At 43.3% G+C, this 18999-nt stretch overlaps 1 protein-coding gene across 1 annotated transcript; it reads left to right on the forward strand.

The window, feature by feature from the left end:
• Positions 1–674: 674 nt before the first annotated feature.
• On the forward strand, positions 675–17120 carry PTGDR (prostaglandin D2 receptor). The gene is made up of 2 exons (XM_075843663.1): positions 675–1588; positions 16513–17120. The coding sequence occupies exons 1-2, from the start codon at positions 791–793 to the stop codon at positions 16735–16737; spliced, it is 1023 nt and encodes a 340-aa protein (XP_075699778.1). The 5' UTR covers positions 675–790; the 3' UTR covers positions 16738–17120.
• The last annotated feature ends 1879 nt before the right edge of the window (positions 17121–18999 follow it).

The raw sequence follows: 18999 nt of genomic DNA on the forward strand, positions 1-18999 counted from the left end.
TGTCATGGAGCCCTACGGATACGTTGAGCATATACGTCGGGAGCCGGTCTTACCTATATCAGTATGTTTTTGGAGTGTGAGAGAAAACCGGCGTACCCAAACACAAGGAGAACCTACAAACCCCATGCAGGTTGGATTTGAGCCCAGAATCTCAGTTCTGCAAGGCAGAGGTGCGCCATAATGCTGTCCCTGATATATGAGGGTACTCCTATTTATACAGGGGTACGTGGGAGGCAGGCAGTGATTTGATAAAGGTATTTATAGGATTATCTGGGTGCACCTGTCATACTGAGCTCCTCGTGAGCATCTCAAGCAGCCTCAGATAACATCATTACAGCCATTAAGAAAGAAAGAACCCGGTTAGTGATGAATATCCCTCTTGGAAATGCCAAAACTCCTCTTCTATTATACTATATTGGTCTCTAAATACATTATCTGCCTTCAGAAACCACCAGCATAGCAATCTCATCATGTCATTAGGGTCTGAAGCATCGTGATCCGATATTACGGTTTTCAGAGTGCTCAAGAAAATACGTCTGGTTAGATTTATAACACTTCCTCTTGGTAAACTCTACTTTGTTGGCATGCGTCCAGTGAGAGCGGAATAGGATACGCCTTTTCATGACTTCTTTATTTTACATGTCAATTGTTGCTCTCCGCCTCTTCTAGATATCCTGGGAGCTGAACCACATTTAAAGAAAAGCAAGTTTCAGACAAATCAGGAGTTCATATCTCATGGACGTCGGCTTCTGACTGCTGGACAAGTTTTAGCTTCATACTGAATCTTCACATGGAGCTATACCCATGTTCTAATAGCCGTGCCATCCAAGGTGATTATTCGGTGATACCCAGCTCCTTGCTGTTTTCTGCCGGTCTACTAGGAAATGTCATCGCCATCTACATCCTATGGCAACACAAGTTACGCTCAAGGAAAAAAACCTCAGTATTTTATATCTTGGTCACTGGTCTGACCGTGACCAACCTGCTGGGAAAATGTCTGGTGAGCCCCATGGTGTCCGCTGCTTACTCCAAAAACCAAACCCTGGTGGAGATGGTTGAAGACCGGACCTTATGTAATGTCTTTAGCTTCTTCATGATTTTCTTTGGCTTGGCCCCAATGCTTATTCTTCTGGCCATGGCTCTGGATTGTTGGATTGCTTTGGCACATCCGTTCTTTTACCATATGTACATCACAAAAAAATTTGCCGTGCTGGTCCCGCTTGTTGTGTATGTCTTCAGCGCGGTCTTTTGCTCTTTGCCATTCTTCGGTATTGGGAAATTTGAACAGTATTGTCCGGGAACTTGGTGTTTCATACAAATGTCTGTGGAGGGCTCAGAGCCTAAGGTCATTGCTTATTCTTTACTGTATGGTACACTTATGGGACTATTGGTGGTAGCCATCATCATCTGCAATGTGGGTACCATGAGACGACTTTATGAGATGTATCAAATTCAGAACCAGAGGAATTCCATCAAAGTTGGACCCAAGGTAGAATTTGTTAAGCAGTGCGGCATGGAGGCGCTAGATCACCTAATCCTCTTGGCAGTCATGACAATCCTTTTTTCGGTTTGCTCCCTTCCTTTAACTGTACGTATTCACATCTGCCAAATGTATATGCAAATTGTTGTGCAAGTTTCTTCTGCGGTTACACGGCAAAATATTCATTGTGACATCAAAGTGGTTTCCTGACCGGGAGCATAGTTGTATGTGTGTATTGTGTGCATATAGCTGGATAACGTTCTTTAAAAGGGGTTCTACGGGATTACCAAATAGCTTTATGGTTGACAGTGACTGAAATGTTGTTCTCCAGCTGAGATCTTTGGGGCCACCACAGGTATAGAATGAAGTTCCTGGGTCGTGATGCAAAATCTTTAATGGGGTCCCCTAACTAATATTTGGCCGATTGCCCTTTGGAACCCGTCAGACATCAAGACCCGAGTGCCACTGCAGCCTCTGCACCTCCTACAGTAATGCTCCTTGGGGCTGCGTCTGCAGAGGTTGACTTCCATAAAGCACTGTAGATGGGCATTGTACAAATGTGTATATACAGCAACGTGTAGATATATGTGCGTACACGAACACCATCCATACAATCATGGTCTTGAAGATCTCAACTGAGGAACCAAAAGTTGCTTAATCCTGGAAAACCCCTTTCAAAAATTACATTTGGATAGAAATTAACTAGATCTCCCACCGCTACATGATACTTTCCTGGGGTTCACCCATCATCTGCCCCTAATTTTAGGTAACCAAACAAAACAAATTTTAAAGATTATCCCAATACCCCAAGCCCAGCACAATGCAGGTGTGTTCCTAAGATACATACAGAGACTGAGGAGTTGGTTAGGTCATTGGTGACTCCTGGTGGGATGAGAAACTCCCATCACTCAACGGAGGATAAGGGTAAAATACAAGAGACTTTAATAAAGAATCTGTTCTAGGATACCCTCCCCGCCAGCTATCACGTGACATTTACTATAGTGGTGTCCTCTTATGTAGCAGACGGGGGAACCTCGGTCCCCTCAATCACTAAGACACGGGTGCATCTATAAACTTTGCACCCCTGGGATAATGTATCGGAAAGGGATAATGTATCGGAAACTAAGCATATATTGTAAGGGTTAACTCAAAATTTTTTGTAAGAATGTGAGAAGGTAACAGCACTTTTGGGTACCTGTCATTCGAGGCAAGAGGAGGGGGAGGACCACTATATATATAGCAGAAAAAGAAATGGGGACAGCACGCTGTGAACACTAATGCCACCTAAACCACTAAATATAAATAAATATGCACCAAAGCTAAATCTACTTACAAATAGGGAGGTTCTTAGTGCACATTTTGATCAAAAAGTGTTTGCCCACCTGCCACGACAAGGCGACCTCTGTGGGAAACTACGCTGCAATACACCCAGAACTGGGACTAAGCCTACATATATACCTGGGGATGGTAGGAACCAGCATTAAACTAATTAAAATCACCCAGGGCAGAGTGGGTGGAGTGCAAGAATATATATATGGGATATAAGGCCACCATATATATATAAGGGATATAAATCAAATCATTCGTTTGTAGTAGGGCTTCTGCAGTCACTTCCCATAATGTTCAGGTCCATCAAGTTCATGAATTTTTCTTATTTCTGTCCTCAAATATAAGATCTGTTTATTTCATTGCCCTGAGAAATGTAACAAAGCTACTCTACAAGAAGAGAACATATAACAGTGAACTCAATAATACAAATCTGTAGATGGAAACCACATGGGGGGAGGAAAGAATAGGGCATCTCCAATAAAGGGGTAGTCCAGATTTGGGGAAAAAAGGGTCTGCTTATTTTTCTCCAGAAACAGCACCAGTCTTGTTAATGGTTGCGTCTGGTATTGCAGCTCAGTCTTAATCACTTGAATAAACATGATCTGTAATTGTAATATCAGAGTGCTGACTGCAGGGACCACCATTGTTTATGGGGTACTATTTGTTTACATTCGGTTCATATGGGGTACTCTATGGGCGTGATGCATACATTATTTTGTGTATGCATACCACCCATATAGCAGCCTCTATAGGTATGTGTATATAAATAGGGCTACACTCCTCCAATGGATGGTCTATTATTATGCTGCAGTGGCCTGCATGGAAAATTATCTCCAAGTTCGGCATGGGGGTAAAGGGGTGTCTGTGACCCACAGTTGGTAATCCGCTAAGGCTCTGGTCACAGTACCATTTTTCCCTTTCTGTTGTATGATGGACACCAATGGCGCCAGACAGAACCCATTGACTTTAATGGGTTCCTTCAGCGTGCGTATGGTTTTACCGGAAACAATACCCCAACATGCTGCCCTATGGTTTCCGGTATTTCCGGCCAGATCAGTAACGGAGCCTCCAACTCAGGTGTGAATGGGCCCTTAAAGTAGTGCAGTATCCATCAGTCATTGCATCTTATAATCTCGGGGACTTGGTATGAAATGTAATTGATCTAGACTCCACCGTTAACATGCACGTTCTGCTCGGCCAAGCCTGCATGTTTATTTCAATGGAGTTTGGGGGAAAACGCAAATGTTAGACAAGGGATCGGGAATGTCAAAATCCAATTAACCCAATCCTTCTTTCTCCTGACGTCGGGGGAGAGCCGGGAAACCCACATCGGCAGGTTCGCCTAACTTTCATCTGATGTGTATGTGCCCTTTAAGAGTATTGAAAAGTAACAATAAGTGAACTCAGACACAAATATGTGAGATAAGTTACACCAGATGAAGCAAAAGAGAGAAGGAATAAAAGTCTTGGATATTAGTCACATTTTTTTGGGTTCTGTGTAGGCGCCAATTCTCTAGAATATTTTTAGATTGTATTCTCGATTCCTTGCGGTTCCCGACATTTCATTTCTTGGCTAATTTTATAGGACGTTTTTATTTTTAGCTTTATAATAAAAGTATCTTACAAGATAGATATATGCAAACATATCAGTGATAAAGTATTATTTCTGTAGAATTAGACAAATAATCTAATTTGGGAATAAAAGGGATTGTCTGGGATTAGAAAAAAGAAAAATAATTTTGTTTTTTTCCCCAGAAACAGCGCCCCCCATCTTTTATGGGCTGTGTCTGGTATTGCAGCTCGGGTTGATTTAAAGGAATGCTGAAATACCAGACAAATCCATGAAAAAGGGTGGCGCTTTTTCTGGAAAAAGACATCTCAGATAACCCTTTTAATGTGTCCTACAAGATATTTACAGAGAAAGTGCATGAACTTTTCAGTGCCCCGGGGGACGTAGCTATAGGCGTCGCAGCAGTTGCAATGGTCACATCAGATCCTTCAGGACCCGGCACACAAAGTCCTTAGATCTCTCGACAAACACTGTGTTGAGGCATTTGACATTCATGAGGGCAAGATCAGTGGCCAGCACCCAGCGGAGTCCATGAGCCGCCGCCCCCCTTTCTCCCCACCCCGCTCCCTCCATAGGCTGTCCCTATTAAGGGGCTCCCCGCATATGAACGATCGTCTGCTGTGGCCTTTTATTTGGGGACATGTGCCCTCCCCCCCACTCACTCTGCAGGTGCCGGTGTGCTCCAGGGTTATAATGTACAGCTCAGCCATGCAGGCGCCCCAGCTCAGGTACAACTTTAGTGAAGAGAATGCCCCCAAGCGATCCCTTCCCTCAAGAAAGTTGAGACCGTTGACATCTTCTATGTCCCATGCTCCATACGGGTATATTCACATGTAGCGGTCATGTCATGGTTTATTGCCAAATTAGGCTAAATTTGGGACAACACAGCAGAAAGCGCATTGAAATGTATTTTTTTTCCTGTTTTTAATCTATTGCATTCAAGACGTCACGGTGTTCATGGCGGCACTATTACTAACAATTTAGACACACATCACTATGCATAAAAATGTAATTAAGATATTAAAGTGACGCAGCTCAATAGGTCATAAACTGCCAAAATAAACACAGACACGTCCGTACTGATTGTGTGAAATTCTATACCAGAAATCCAGAGAAACCAGATCGGAGGTTTCAGCCTTTTTTTATGTGTTTTGCGCTCCGTTGCTTTCATAACATTGATTTAGCCCTTTGTGAGGTTGTAAGGTGGGGCCATTCCTAAGAAAAGCCAAGACGTCAGCGTAATTGAAAACATCTGGATGCAATGACGGATATTATGCCAATAATCTGGACATTACGGGTCATTTACATTACACGTCATTCTATTATAGCGATAAAAAGTACCGTCCAGCATTTTCGTTGTTAATGAAGGAAACGCTTCAGGGATTCTTTTTTTGTGGTATAGAATCCATGTGGTCATACAGGTAATGGTTGACGGTAATGTACTTTAAAGGTGTGGTCTGGTTTAGAAAACCCAATTTCTAATACCATACCAGGGAATACGGTTTTAATGAGAAAGGGTCTCCTGTTCAGGATCCCCCTCTATCAGCCAAAGCACAGAATAGCGACAAAAAAAGGTATCTCTACCTCTGGAGGAACCCAGCATATCATGCATCACATAGATGGCCTCATTTTAAAACGGTGTAATGCTTCATTTCCCCTGTGGCTGTGCTGCAGGTAAATTCAACACTTGCTAACGTGATCCCCCACAGATTACAGACGATCCCTCACGCAGTCCGTTCTCAACTAACAAGAGTTGGACGACCTCTAAGTTTCGGAGAGATAAAAAAATATTTTGGCTACCAGCCAAAAATAAAGTGCACTACAAATTAAACCGCCTGTATTGCTGGTAGGCATCTATGTACCACCTGGTAGTTATCTTGGCACTGCAGCAGTCTAATTTTCCTAATGACTTCTAAAAACAATATACAGAGACAGAAGAGACATGTTAGGGACTCATCAACAGCTCCAGGCCCCAGACACAGCTGTCTATAATATGCCGCCTTAGTCATCAAATACTCCAAAATGCAGAATTAGCAAAGTGGTTGGGTCATGTTGGGGGTTGTAGTGTTCTACGTATAGGGTATAATAGAATAGTATAATGCTCATGTTCAGAGGTCGGGTCATGTTGGGGGTTGTAGTGTTCTACGTATAGGGTATAATAGAATAGTATAATGCTCATGTTCAGAGGTCGGGTCACGTTGGGGGTTGTAGTGTTCTACGTATAGGGTATAATAGAATTGTATAATGTTCATGTCCAGTGGTCGGGTCATGTTGGGGGTTGTAGTGTTCTACGTATAGGGTATAATGCTCATGTCCAGTGGTCGGGTCATGTTGGGGGTTGTAGTGTTCTACGTATAGGGTATAATAGAATAGTATAGTGCTCATGTTCAGAGGTCGGCTCATGTTGGGGGTTGTATAGTATAAAGCACATGTTCAGAGGTCGGGTCATGTTGGGGGTTGTAGTGTTCTACGTATAGGGTATAATAGAATAGTATAGTGCTCATGTTCAGAGGTCGGCTCATGTTGGGGGTTGTATAGTATAAAGCACATGTTCAGAGGTCGGGTCATGTTGGGGGCTGTAGTGTTCTATGTATAGAGTATAATAGAATTGTATTATGGTCAAGTCCAGTGGGCGGGTCATGTTGAGAGTTGTAGTGTCCTGTATTTGCAATAGAGAATTGTAGACACACAGATTTTGTACAATTTGGTAAAAGTACACTAAAACCGTGCAGTAAAATGCTAAGTAGCTGCCAGTAAATCAGAGAACCATAAAAGCCCGCAGATAATGAATCTTAAGAAACTTAATGCTACTGTAAATTGTCTGAAACATTACGAAGAATTACCAATTTTCATCTTCCAGAACTATTGATCTACTAGATACCACACCGCCGACCTCAGACTAAGAACATCCATCTGCTAATGCATCTTATCAGAAGTGAGGTTTACACTTGTATATTGGGATTGTTGATTTATAGGGAGGGCTCTACTTGGGAATCGTAAGACAAGCAATGCAGTTAGCAAGAAACCAGAAGGACAATGATGCCAGTTTATAGGCTTTTAATATGCCAAGTTTCTACGGAAAATCGACATTAATGGTCGTGTAAAATCCAAGGATCTCGCCAATGTTCCAGAATGTTTGCCATGTAACGTTAATAAGAGAAAGTGGTTGGTCATAAATGGTCAGGAGGCTCCTTACCCCCCATTTACTGCCCTGTCTAAGAAGAAAAAAGGGGTTTCCATTCTCCCAGGAGAGGGTATGATTTTTTTAAGTCAAGAAGTTAATTCCCCTTCAGAGACATGCCTGTCTCTGTAGGGGAATTAACTTAACTTAAAATGTTTTACCCTCTCCTGGGAGAATGGAAGCGGCAGCTGGATATGGTTAAAACATAACCCCGAAGTAAGCATCTGTAAGTCATTGTATAGCTATAGGGGTGCAGAGGTAGCAGTCACACCTGGGACCTGGGGGCGTCTAAAGACCTATATTTTATATAAGAAGAGACCAGTATTATAAATAGCACATGGTAGGTGGGGGACCCTGTTACAGATCTTGTATTGGGGGCCAGGACCTTCAAGTTATGTCTCTGTATTGTTCTTTTTCCTTTGTGTATGGGTAGAATGTCCTCCCAACATACCCGGACCACTGGCAGATCCCCTTTAAAATGACCTTTAGGGTATGTGTCCTTAGTAACATTGGGATACAAGGACGTCCTATAGTCGAAACCAAGAACCTCACCAGGAGGTAGATCTCTAGATGGCATGGCCATCTCCATCCTGCACATGACAACCCATTTTATAATTGGGGGCCTTTAAAGTGTTTTAAATATTTTAGGTGTATTCCCATCTTGGACATTTATGGCATATCCACAGGATATGCCATAAATGTCCGATAGATTTGGGTCCCACCTATGGGACCCTCACCTATGTTTAGAATAGGGCCCCCTAAACTCCGCTCTACAATGCTTGGCTAGTTCTGCTTCCCAGCCACTTCTTGATTAGGTGGTCAGGAGTTATGGAAACAGCCGAGCTCACTAAGCTATGCTGTTTCTGTAACTCCCATAGAAGTGAACTAGAGTTACGGAAATAGCCCACGGCGAACTTTGCTGTTTCCGTAACTCCCCACAATCTAATCAAGAAGTGGTTGGGAAGCAGCGAGAGGCGAGCAAGGTAGAATTGTGTTTAGGGGGCCCCGTTCTAGAGATAGGTGGGGGTCCCAGAGGTGGGACCCATATCTATCGGACATTTATGCCACATCCTTTGGTTATGCCATAAATGTCCCTTTAATGCATACCAAGATATTGGAGTGATATTTAATCTGTAGAGGTGTAATTTATTACTAAGCTGCATAGAGTACAGTCCAACTGACTGGCTGAAAATAATAATAGTGGAGCCTGGGGGTAAGAATATGTTTAAGCGGTTTTATGTGGATCCATAGGGTACAGACAAATTGAGTTTCAACACATCCAATCCTATGGATTTCCAGGAGATAAGCGGCATTGGAACTATATGAAGCTGCTTTTTAATCCTTTCATAGAAATAACATGTCTGCCCAATCGAGCCAAGAAGACATGTTTAATGGAGAGTTGGGGACAAAAGGAAAAAAAAAATGACATACTCCCTGATCTGGTGATGCGGACTGGTAGCCATCTTTGCTTGCCCAATGCACATAATCAACTTTGTATAGATTGCACTGTAGAAGGTTACCATAGTCACCTCATTCAGATGTTGACTAGCAAGCTAAACTTTTAGTTACTACCCCAAGGGTTAAAGGGTTTTTATTCTATGAAGATGGGGGTGCAACTTTCTAGTATACACCCTGTTCTGACTTTGTGTACCAGTTCCTCAACAGGACCCCTTTAAAATAGGGGTGGGGCTCTGACAACTTCACAGCCATTTACATATTGAGAGCAAAGGTTGCCTTAATATGTTAAAAGGGAACTCCAGAGTTTCTCTTTTGTAATTCTTCATTAGCGAATACTTCAGACACACCAATGAGCTTTCCAGACGGTCTGAGTGGGTCTGCGCAGCATTTCCCAATAGAATGAGACCCCTGTAATACCACCGAGCAACTAGTTAGTTTTTGCTAATGTTAATTGGCACATTGACACAAATTGAATGTTTCCCTGAAGATTACATTCTCTGTGAATCTCTTCAGTTACGTTGTTAACTCTGTCAGTGCCAACTCAGATGAATGTTAACCACATAAAAATAACTATTTTAAGTGTACTTACAGTAAATATATTGTGAAAGCCGTTAAAACCACAGAAACACCTTCTTTGGAAAGTACAAAGTGACTTCACCCTGGCACGTGGTTTCAAGCTGCAGAAAATGTAAGTGTAGCTAAACGTTTGACTAATTTCTGACATGTCATAGTGACATGTCAGAAGTTTGGATTGGTGGGGGTCCGAGCACTGAGACACCCACCGATCGCTAGAACAAAGCAGCTGAAGCGCTCGTGTGAGTGTTCAGAAGCTTCATGTCTGTTCGGCTTTTTCCGGAAATTAATGTATCGGTGTACAGACTCAATAGAAAGTCTAAACTAAGCTAAACTTTAAGAAATCAGAATACAAAAATCTGGAGACGGGCCCTTTAACCCATAGGGGCAGCTGGCTAAATAAATCATGAAATCAGATTTATTTCTTTTTCTGAACGTGTGTCTGGCTCATATCCAGTTTCAATTCCCAGTCAAAATCTGGTTCCCAAGCTGAAAAAGATCATGGGTCGCTGCCTTAAACTATGTGTCTTTAATAATGAGATTTACCGCTGGGTCCTACCGTCCTATATGGGACCGATCAAACAAATCTGACTGTAGCCATCATTTTTTCTGCACGTTCCTTCGCCCAATTCACGATAGATACTGAAAATGTAACCTACTACCTTTCTAGCCGACACTCAGTTGTAAGTTGTAAAGCTGGCCATACACATTAAATAAAAGTTAGGAGGATCGGTCAACTATCTAGGGTGTATGGAGGCCTTTTGACTATTCCCCTGATGGAAGATGAGGGAAAAGAAGGATCGGGCATGTGAGATTTCACACCGAGTCCAAGAGTGCTTGTTTATGGTGGAGTCAGGCAAAATAGTCAGCCGAACGAGCATTCGGCCCACAGTTCTCATGTGTATGGCCAGCTGGAGTTTGTACTATGCTCTTCTAGCATCAACTCACAGGGGGGAAATGACTCGCTGCCCTGCAACACTATGGAGCTTAGATTGTAACTTAAAGGCTATGTACACCTTTGAAGGGTATTGTAATGATGGGGGTAGGGAAACGGACAAGTAAGCCCTAATCTACCCGCCACTCTGTCCCTGCCTACTTGCACCGACCCGACCTAGGCGACGGGGTACAACTGGGCGGCGGTCCCTACGCTCAGTAAGTGCACGAGACAAACAGACAAGGGTACACAAGGCTGAGGGAAATGGGGCAGTTGCCCACGGCAACACCGTGAGCAACAAGAGTGGTGAACGAGTCAAACCAGGAGGGAACGAGGTACCAAACCCAGAGCAGGAGAGTAGTCAGTAAGCCAGGGTCGGTATGGAGCAGGATCAAATAGTAGAAGCTGTAGCTGGGCCAGGAAACCACACGAGAAGAATCACAAGCAAAGGAGGAACAGGAAAGGCAGGTATAAATAGACAGAGGGCGGGAGCTAGCTCCATCTGGCCAGGCTGCGATAGGCTCTCCCGCTCCTAAGCCTGCCATCCTGAGTGGTGGAAGATGGAGTCAGTCTCAGAGACATGGACTCAGGTGCAGACTGATTACCTATGGGCGTATACACAGAAGTTGTGCCTGGCAGATCCTTTACAGTACCCCCCTTTTATGAGGGGCCACCGGACCCTTTCTAAGTGGACCTGGTTTATTGGGGAAACGAAGGTGGAACTTCCTGACCAATACCCTAGCGTGAACATCCCGTGCGGGTACCCAAATCCTCTCCTCAGGCCCGTATCCTCTCCAATGGACCAAGTACTGGAGGGAGCCTTGGACCATCTTGCTGTCCCCAATCTTGGCCACCTCGAATTCCACCCCCTCAGGGGTGAGAACGGGAACAGGAGGTTTCCTCGAGGGAGCCAAGGACGGGGAGCAGCGTTTAAGGAGGGAGGCATGAAACACGTCGTGTATTCGAAAAGATGGGGGCAACTCCAGTCGGAAGGAGACAGGATTGAGGACTTCAATGACCTTATACGGCCCAATAAACCGGGGAGCAAACTTCTTGGACGGGACCTTAAGGCGCAAGTTCCTAGACAATAACCACACCAGATCCCCGACCATAAACAAGGGGTTAGCAGAACGTCTTCTATCAGCCTGAGTTTTTTGTACGCTCTGGGACACCTCTAGGTTCTTCTGAACCTGGGCCCAGACTGTGCACAGTTCCCGATGAACGACCTCTACCTCGGGATTGTTGGAACTACCAGGTGAAACGGAGGAGAACCGTGGATTAAACCCAAAATTACAGAAAAAGGGGGAGACCCCTGACGAGTTACTGACCCGGTTATTAAGGGAAAATTCGGCGAGGGGAATGAATGAGACCCAATCATATTGACAGTAAGAGATAAAACACCTTAAATATTGTTCTAGGGATTGATTAGTCCTCTCAGTTTGGCCATTAGTTTCAGGATGGAAGGCAGAGGAGAAGGACAGATCAATCTCCAACTTTTTACAGAAGGCTCTCCAAAACAATGAAACAAATTGTACCCCTCTGTCCGAAACAATATTGACAGGGACCCCATGGAGACGCAGGATGTGTTTGACAAACAAGTTGGCTAACGTCTTGGCATTGGGTAGTTTCTTGAGGGGCACAAAGTGGCACATTTTACTGAAGCGGTCTACTACAACTAACACCACCGACTTGCCTTGAGATGGAGGCAAATCGGTGATAAAATCCATGGAGATATGGGTCCAAGGTCTCTGGGGAATGGGCAAAGAACGTAGTAAGCCCGCTGGTCGGGACCTGGGAGTCTTGGACCTAGCACAAACCTCACAAGCGGCGACGTAGGCCTTAACGTCTTTAGGCAACCCAGGCCACCAATAGTTTCTGGCAATGAGGTGTTTGGTACCCAGGATGCCTGGATGACCAGATAGTGCGGAGTCATGATTTTCCCTAAGTACCCTTAGCCGGAATTGCAGGGGAACAAACAGCTTGTCCTCAGGAAGGTTCCCGGGAGCTGAACCTTGATCAGCCGCAATTTCAGAGACTAAATCAGAATCGATAGAAGAAATGATTATACCAGGAGGCAAAATACAAGCAGGATCTTCCTCCGAAGGAGGGCTGGCCATGAAGCTACGCGACAGTGCATCAGCCTTAATATTTTTAGACCCAGCCCTATAGGTAACCAAAAAGTTGAATCTGGTAAAAAATAGCGCCCATCGAGCTTGTCTCAAGTTAAGCCTCCGGGCAGATTCTAGGCTTGTGATTATGTAATGATGGGGGTAGGGAAACGGACAAGTGAGCCCTAATCTACCCGCCACTCTGTCGCTGCCTACTTGCAACGACCCGCCCTAGGCGACGGGGTACAACTGGGCGGCGGTCCCTACGCTCAGTAAGTGCACGAGACAAACAGACGAGGGTACACAAGGCTGAGGGAAATGGGGCAGTTGCCCACGGCAATACCGTGAGCAACAAGAGTGGTGAACGAGCCAAGTCAAACCAGGAGGGAACGAGGTACCAAACCCAGAGCAGGAGAGTAGTCAGCAAGCCAGGGTCAGTATGGAGCAGGATCAAATAGTAGAAGCTGTAGCTGGGCCAGGAAACCACACGAGAAGAATCACAAGCAAAGGAGGAACAGGAAAGGCAGGTATAAATAGACAGAGGGCGGGAGCTAGCTCCGTCTGGCGAAGCTGCGATAGGCTCTCCCGCTCCTAAGCCTGCCACCCTGAGTGGTGGAAGATGGAGTCAGTCTCAGAGACATAGACTCAGGTGCAGACCGATTACCTATAGGCGTATACACAGAAGTTGTGCCTGGCAGATCCTTTACAGGTATTTTTTTTTTTTTATAATAATAAACGGGTCAGTCAGTTTGTTTGGTGTAACGTTATAATTCGTTTTTATTAAAAATTATTTTTACTTTTTGAGATACAGCTGCTCTCTATTCTCTATACTGAGCAACTGTATCGTTCGCTAATCCTGAATCCGTCAGTCCTGCGGACCTGACGGGTTCAGTGTCAGCGGGTCCAGCATGTCCCTGACACACAGGATCCACCTGTAATCTATCATATCTAATCTATCACAGTTATGATCTTAGATGTGATAGATCACAGGTGTCACTGAACCCGTCAGTCCCGTGGACCTGACAGGAACAGGATTTAGCGCTACATACAGCTGCTCTGTATATAGAATACAGAGAAGCTGTATCTCAAAATGTAAAACAAATTTTTATTAAAAACGAATTATAAAGTTACTCCAAAAACACTGACCTGTTTTATGGGGTTTTTTTTTTAAAAAAAAAAAAAGAAAAAAAATTGGCCTTCAAAAGGTTTACATGGCCTTCAACTCAAATAAAGCCTCCCCAGCAAGAGCCCAGGCCCCACTTTTCCTGCAGGGCAAATGCAGTATTACATGGTACCCATTCAAATGAATGGGCAAAGATGTAATATGTAGTCAGGCTAAGCCCTCCAAAGTCTGGTCTTCTAGAAGGTTGGCCCTATTCGGGCACATGGAGATCATCAGACATCTAACAGCTGAAGTGGAGAACCACTGCAGAAACTCAACGCTCTGGCGCAACCTTATATTTCATGGTCACCCGTTTTATTGTATGGGTGCCTTATAATACAACATATTTACTGCAGCGGCCACTGCTGTAAAAAAACATGCAGGGGGCCAGAGCATCTGGTGATGATAGTTGATCACCGGGTGTTACAGCTGCCGGACCCGAGGCAGATTGCCAATGGGTCCTCAGTTAGAGAAGTAGTTGTCCATTAATAGGGTTGCCTCATGGAGACAACCACTGCCAATATGTTCTATTAGGGCAAATGGATGTCATAGAGGGGGGTCCATAGTGGGAGAGCTGGTCTGTCATCTGAGTGGTGCCATGTAATTTTACATTTGACACAGCTTACCCTGGCAAAATCAGCTAAGGGGTCCTGGGCGCCGTGCCTGAAGTGATCAGCTGATCGCCACGGTGGCTCTGTTTGGAAAGGGGAGTTCTCTGAGGAGACAACCCCTTTAATGAGAAAAAAATGCCACATAAGTATTACAAAAATGTGACTGATAGGGCACTCCATAAAACCCTCTTCGTTATGGCTCTGACACTTAAATATGCGCAAAAAAATGTATTTACAAACATACCCAAGCCAATAAAGGAAAGGTTATCCAGTGTAAAATAGAACTACATAGAAATTCATGGGAAATTAAAGAGACACATATGAAAGAATAGCCAAAAAAACACCCTCAATCCTACAAATGATCGATCCTGATCTTTCATGCTAATAATGTACATTCATTGTTAACATCTCTTCACCTCTCACCTGCAGTTGAGAAATTCGATAATGTATTACAAAACATGTTATTGGAGCTTGTTCCAACATTACTGATGAATGGAGTTATTCTTGTATTGAATTTTGTTTTGTTTGGAAGAACACAGCAATGTCACTTTTTGGCAGCTTTTCATCCATTCTTTTTCCTCCTAAAAGCAAACCATAAATTTTAGTACAGGACTGGGTAATATAATCTGTCCATTAAACTCATTGAATTGAGAGATAACTCCTATTTGGGTGTCAATATCATGGTTGTTGCACTTGTATTATAAAGGGTATCGATAGTATTTTCTGCTTCCGCCAAATGGCTCACTGGCCCTTTGATTTGATAGCCAAGTGGGTCTCCCTCAACCCACACAAGTCTACGTGACGTGAACATAATTCTATGGCCGATATGGCTTGGGATAGTTTCTTAAAATATTGATCACAAGCTTTTAACTGCCCCACTTTCATTCCTCCACACATAACCCTACTACCTTTTGTTTGCTAGGGCATCTTAACCCCTACTCTAAGGGGTTGCCCTCTTTGGGCCTTCTCATTTTTGTTAGAAAGGTCCCTAACAAGAAGCTGATCACAGCTTACATTATTCGGACCCCTAGCAATCAGCTATCGGTAAGGAAACACGAAAACAAGTGGTCCTTTTTCCTACAGCACTACTGCAGGGGAAATTAAGTATTACACAGCTCCCATTCAAATCAATAGGCCGTCCGCGTAATGCAAAGACGTGCTAGGTCCTCCACAGCAAGCTGCTTTCCGCTCTGGCTAATAGAGGAGAAGGACCCCTCCATTTGACTTAATTTATCTAAATTAGTTTTCTCAAGTCCATATTGAAGCTGATGAGTAGTCTTTAGTTATGTTTAAGCCAGTTAAACTCACAAGATAATGATTGACCATCCGAATAAATGATCCTAACAACAGCAGGACTGACTAAACTGGCCGATGAGGGAGTGCTTAAAAAAAAAAAAAAAAAAAGAAACGGACTCCCTGGGACTGGCGCAATGTGGCAAAGGATCAGCCGAATTCGGCAGATCATGCCATACACCTGTAGTTTCGGCCGAAATTTTGAAACCTGGCAGATCATGTTTTTGGCAGACAGGAGTCGAACGTCAGCCACCGCGAGTGATTTTTCATGTACATTTTCCTAACGATGGGCATCTGAAATGGCTCAAATCGGCCGACTCTTACCAAATATATGGGCAGTCACATGCATTTCTGTCACAGCAGGTTGAAAACCACAATTACAGCTACATGTGGAATTACCTGCCTTCCCAGTTTCATGAATGGCCAATCTGACTGGTGAGGGATCAATATGGAGACATGGGATATATCACTGTATAACTAGGCAGGTAGACCCATTGTAGGAAGGAACGGTTGACTTCTTCTGTGGGGGGGATGTAAATGGCCATATTGACTGGCATCCAGATGTCATAAAAACAGTTAGATCTAAGAAACAGGGTTTCATAAAATGTAAAGGGAATTTTTTTTTTACTGAGGAACACATATTTACTGGCAACTTGGTTGTATCTATCTATGGTCAAGGGAAATTCTTCCTAAAATATCAAAATTTGTAATTATTGACAATACTAGTTAGATTTATTTAATATCAATATATTTCTAAAGAAATTCTTTCCAATAGGTGACCCTATTAACCAGTCTTCATCTTCTCCTCCCCAGGTCAGAGCCTACATTGGTGCCTTCTCAGAAGGGAAGAACGAGTATGCCGACCTTATAGTCTTGAGATTTCTCTCAATGAATTCAATAGTGGATCCATGGATTTTTATCATCTGCAGGACATCCAGATTTCACACTCATGTACATAGTATTTGCAGCAGAATTCACTCTACAAGCAACGGGCAGATCCAACTGCTAGACGAGACCACTAAAAGTGAACTGCGGTAGCCAAGATTTTAAAAATTGACTTACACGGTGGCTGAAGGTCTTTCATTGAGGATGTGCTCTGTTCTCGAACGTATTTACAATAAATAAATCTACTGAAAAGCAATGAATGCTGCCAAGATATTGCAAGCCGGGTACACGCATTCTTGATTCATGACAAACAATGAGGACATTTGTCCAGGAAGCTCCATCTGGTGAAATGATGGAACGCGAAAAAATGTTGTAATAGGATTCAACAGTTACGACATGAGGAATGATAGAAAACCGGTATATTCACCGTATATATCTGTGAAATATAGGCAAACGTGTGAATTCTAATTATAACGAAAGTGTGAATATTGGATATAATATATATAAATGTTAGTCAAGATGATGAATCAGATACAATATGGGGTGCGAAGAATATGGTGGAGGCCGGAGCACAGAGACACAACAGAGGAGCTCATTCTCTACAAGCCATCGGGCTAATCATAGAAAGTTTCCTTGACAATAGATCCTTCACTTGAGTGCCGATACCTCTTGTGTGGTTGTTTGCAATAGTCCTTGGAGGCCATTGGTTTACTACTCTAGTCCCTGGTGTCAAGGGGTTTGGTACCCAGGCCCATCCCGGTTATCTAGTGCTTTAGGCTGAAAACTTCTGTTCAATACAAGATGATGACAGTCACTCTATTTATTAAAGACAGCCCTATCCTGCTTTGTGATTGGCAGCGAGACAAGAGACACGGCTATACATAATAAGAATATATTAGACCATTGGACCCCAGACGATTTACCCCAATGGGCAAGTTCAACACTTTCAATAAGCATAAAGACGTCTGTTAGATTTTAAGAGGTCAAAGGAGTTGTACAGGATTACAAAAACGTGGCTGGTTTCTTCCAAAAACAATGCCACCCATGCCCATGGGTTGCTTCTGGTATTGCAGTTCAGTTTCTTTAAAACGAATGGAGCTAAACTGCAATACCACACACAACCTGTGGATAGGTGTGGCACTGTTTTTGGAAGAGAGCAGCCATGTTGTTTTTTTATTATTCTGTACAACTACTTTAAAAGACAAGTGGGCTGGTTATCAGTAGTTATAGAGAGGTGGGAAGTGAGAGTAGTAGTAGTAGATAATGGTTACTGTGGTAAGACAGAGAATAGTGAGTGGTATGATGAGTAGATAAAAAGGAGATAATAGCAGATGTATCTGGTTATCTCTACAGGATGGAGGGGGTTGGAAGGTTTTTGGTTATAATAAAAAGTATAAAGTATGAAGGTTTTAATACAAGAACAATATAAAGTGGCCCGGTTACTAGAACAAGTCATTTCAACTCTCCATATTGACTCTTTTTACCAAAAACTGGTAAGGATCCCTTTGGGAATAGATTTTCCCCTCTGCTAAGATCCAATCCCAGTAGTGAACATGGACTTCAGATACAACCAAGTAAATGGGCCCCAGGAAAGGTTAGTCCTTGGTCAATACCACTGTGCATGGTAATACAGGAAAATAATACTATGTAACTTACTCATATACTATATGGCAATTGCATGAACACAACTAAATATATGTCCAATGATGCCATTCAATCATAAAGTCTCCACTATGTTGTGCTGATTCTTACGGGGGTAATTACCCATCATAGATGATTATAAGATACCTACATCACAAGACATGAACCTCCAGCTCATGATATGGTTACAAGGTGCACGTCGGGTTCTCTAAGTTCGGGCCTATGGGCCATAGGTAGTATTCATGGGCTTTTTGCAGAACTTTGCAGAATACCGAATAAAGTTACTACCGAAATCAAAAATAATACATGCGGGAACTAATGTAGAATTTAACCAAACCCTACCACATCTATCTAGCTCCATCTATAATTCTTCTGGGCCATGTCCTTGAGCAGGAGGTCTCATGTTTTTCAGGTCCTTGGCTGTCCATATACAGGGTGGGCCATTTATATGGATACACCTAAATAAAATGGGACTGGTTGGTGATATTAACTTCCTGTTTGTGGCACATTAGTATATGGGAGGGGGGAAACTTTTCAAGCTGGGTGTTGACCATGGCGGCCATTTTGAAGTCGGCCATTTTGTATCCAACTTTAGTTTTTTCAATGGGAAGAGGGTCATGTGACACATCAAACTTATCGAGAATTTCACAAGAAAAACAATGGTGTGCTTGGTTTTAACGTTACTTTATTCTTTCATGAGTTATTTACAAGTTTCTGACCACTTATAAAATGTGTTCAAAGTGTTGTAATGACCAAATAGTCATTAGATCAGCA

The sequence above is a fragment of the Rhinoderma darwinii genome, chromosome 12 (genome assembly GCF_050947455.1).
Source record: "Rhinoderma darwinii isolate aRhiDar2 chromosome 12, aRhiDar2.hap1, whole genome shotgun sequence".
In the NCBI taxonomy this organism is placed as follows: Eukaryota; Metazoa; Chordata; class Amphibia; order Anura; family Rhinodermatidae; genus Rhinoderma; species Rhinoderma darwinii.

Bases quoted from the DNA above. Each gene is read 5' to 3' on its own strand.
- PTGDR (XM_075843663.1), top strand. From the start codon at position 791: ATGGAGCTATACCCATGTTCTAATAGCCGTGCCATCCAAGGTGATTAT. The intron at 1,589-16,512 runs GTACGTATTCAC...TCTCCTCCCCAG, and splicing joins TTTGCTCCCTTCCTTTAACT to GTCAGAGCCTACATTGGTGC.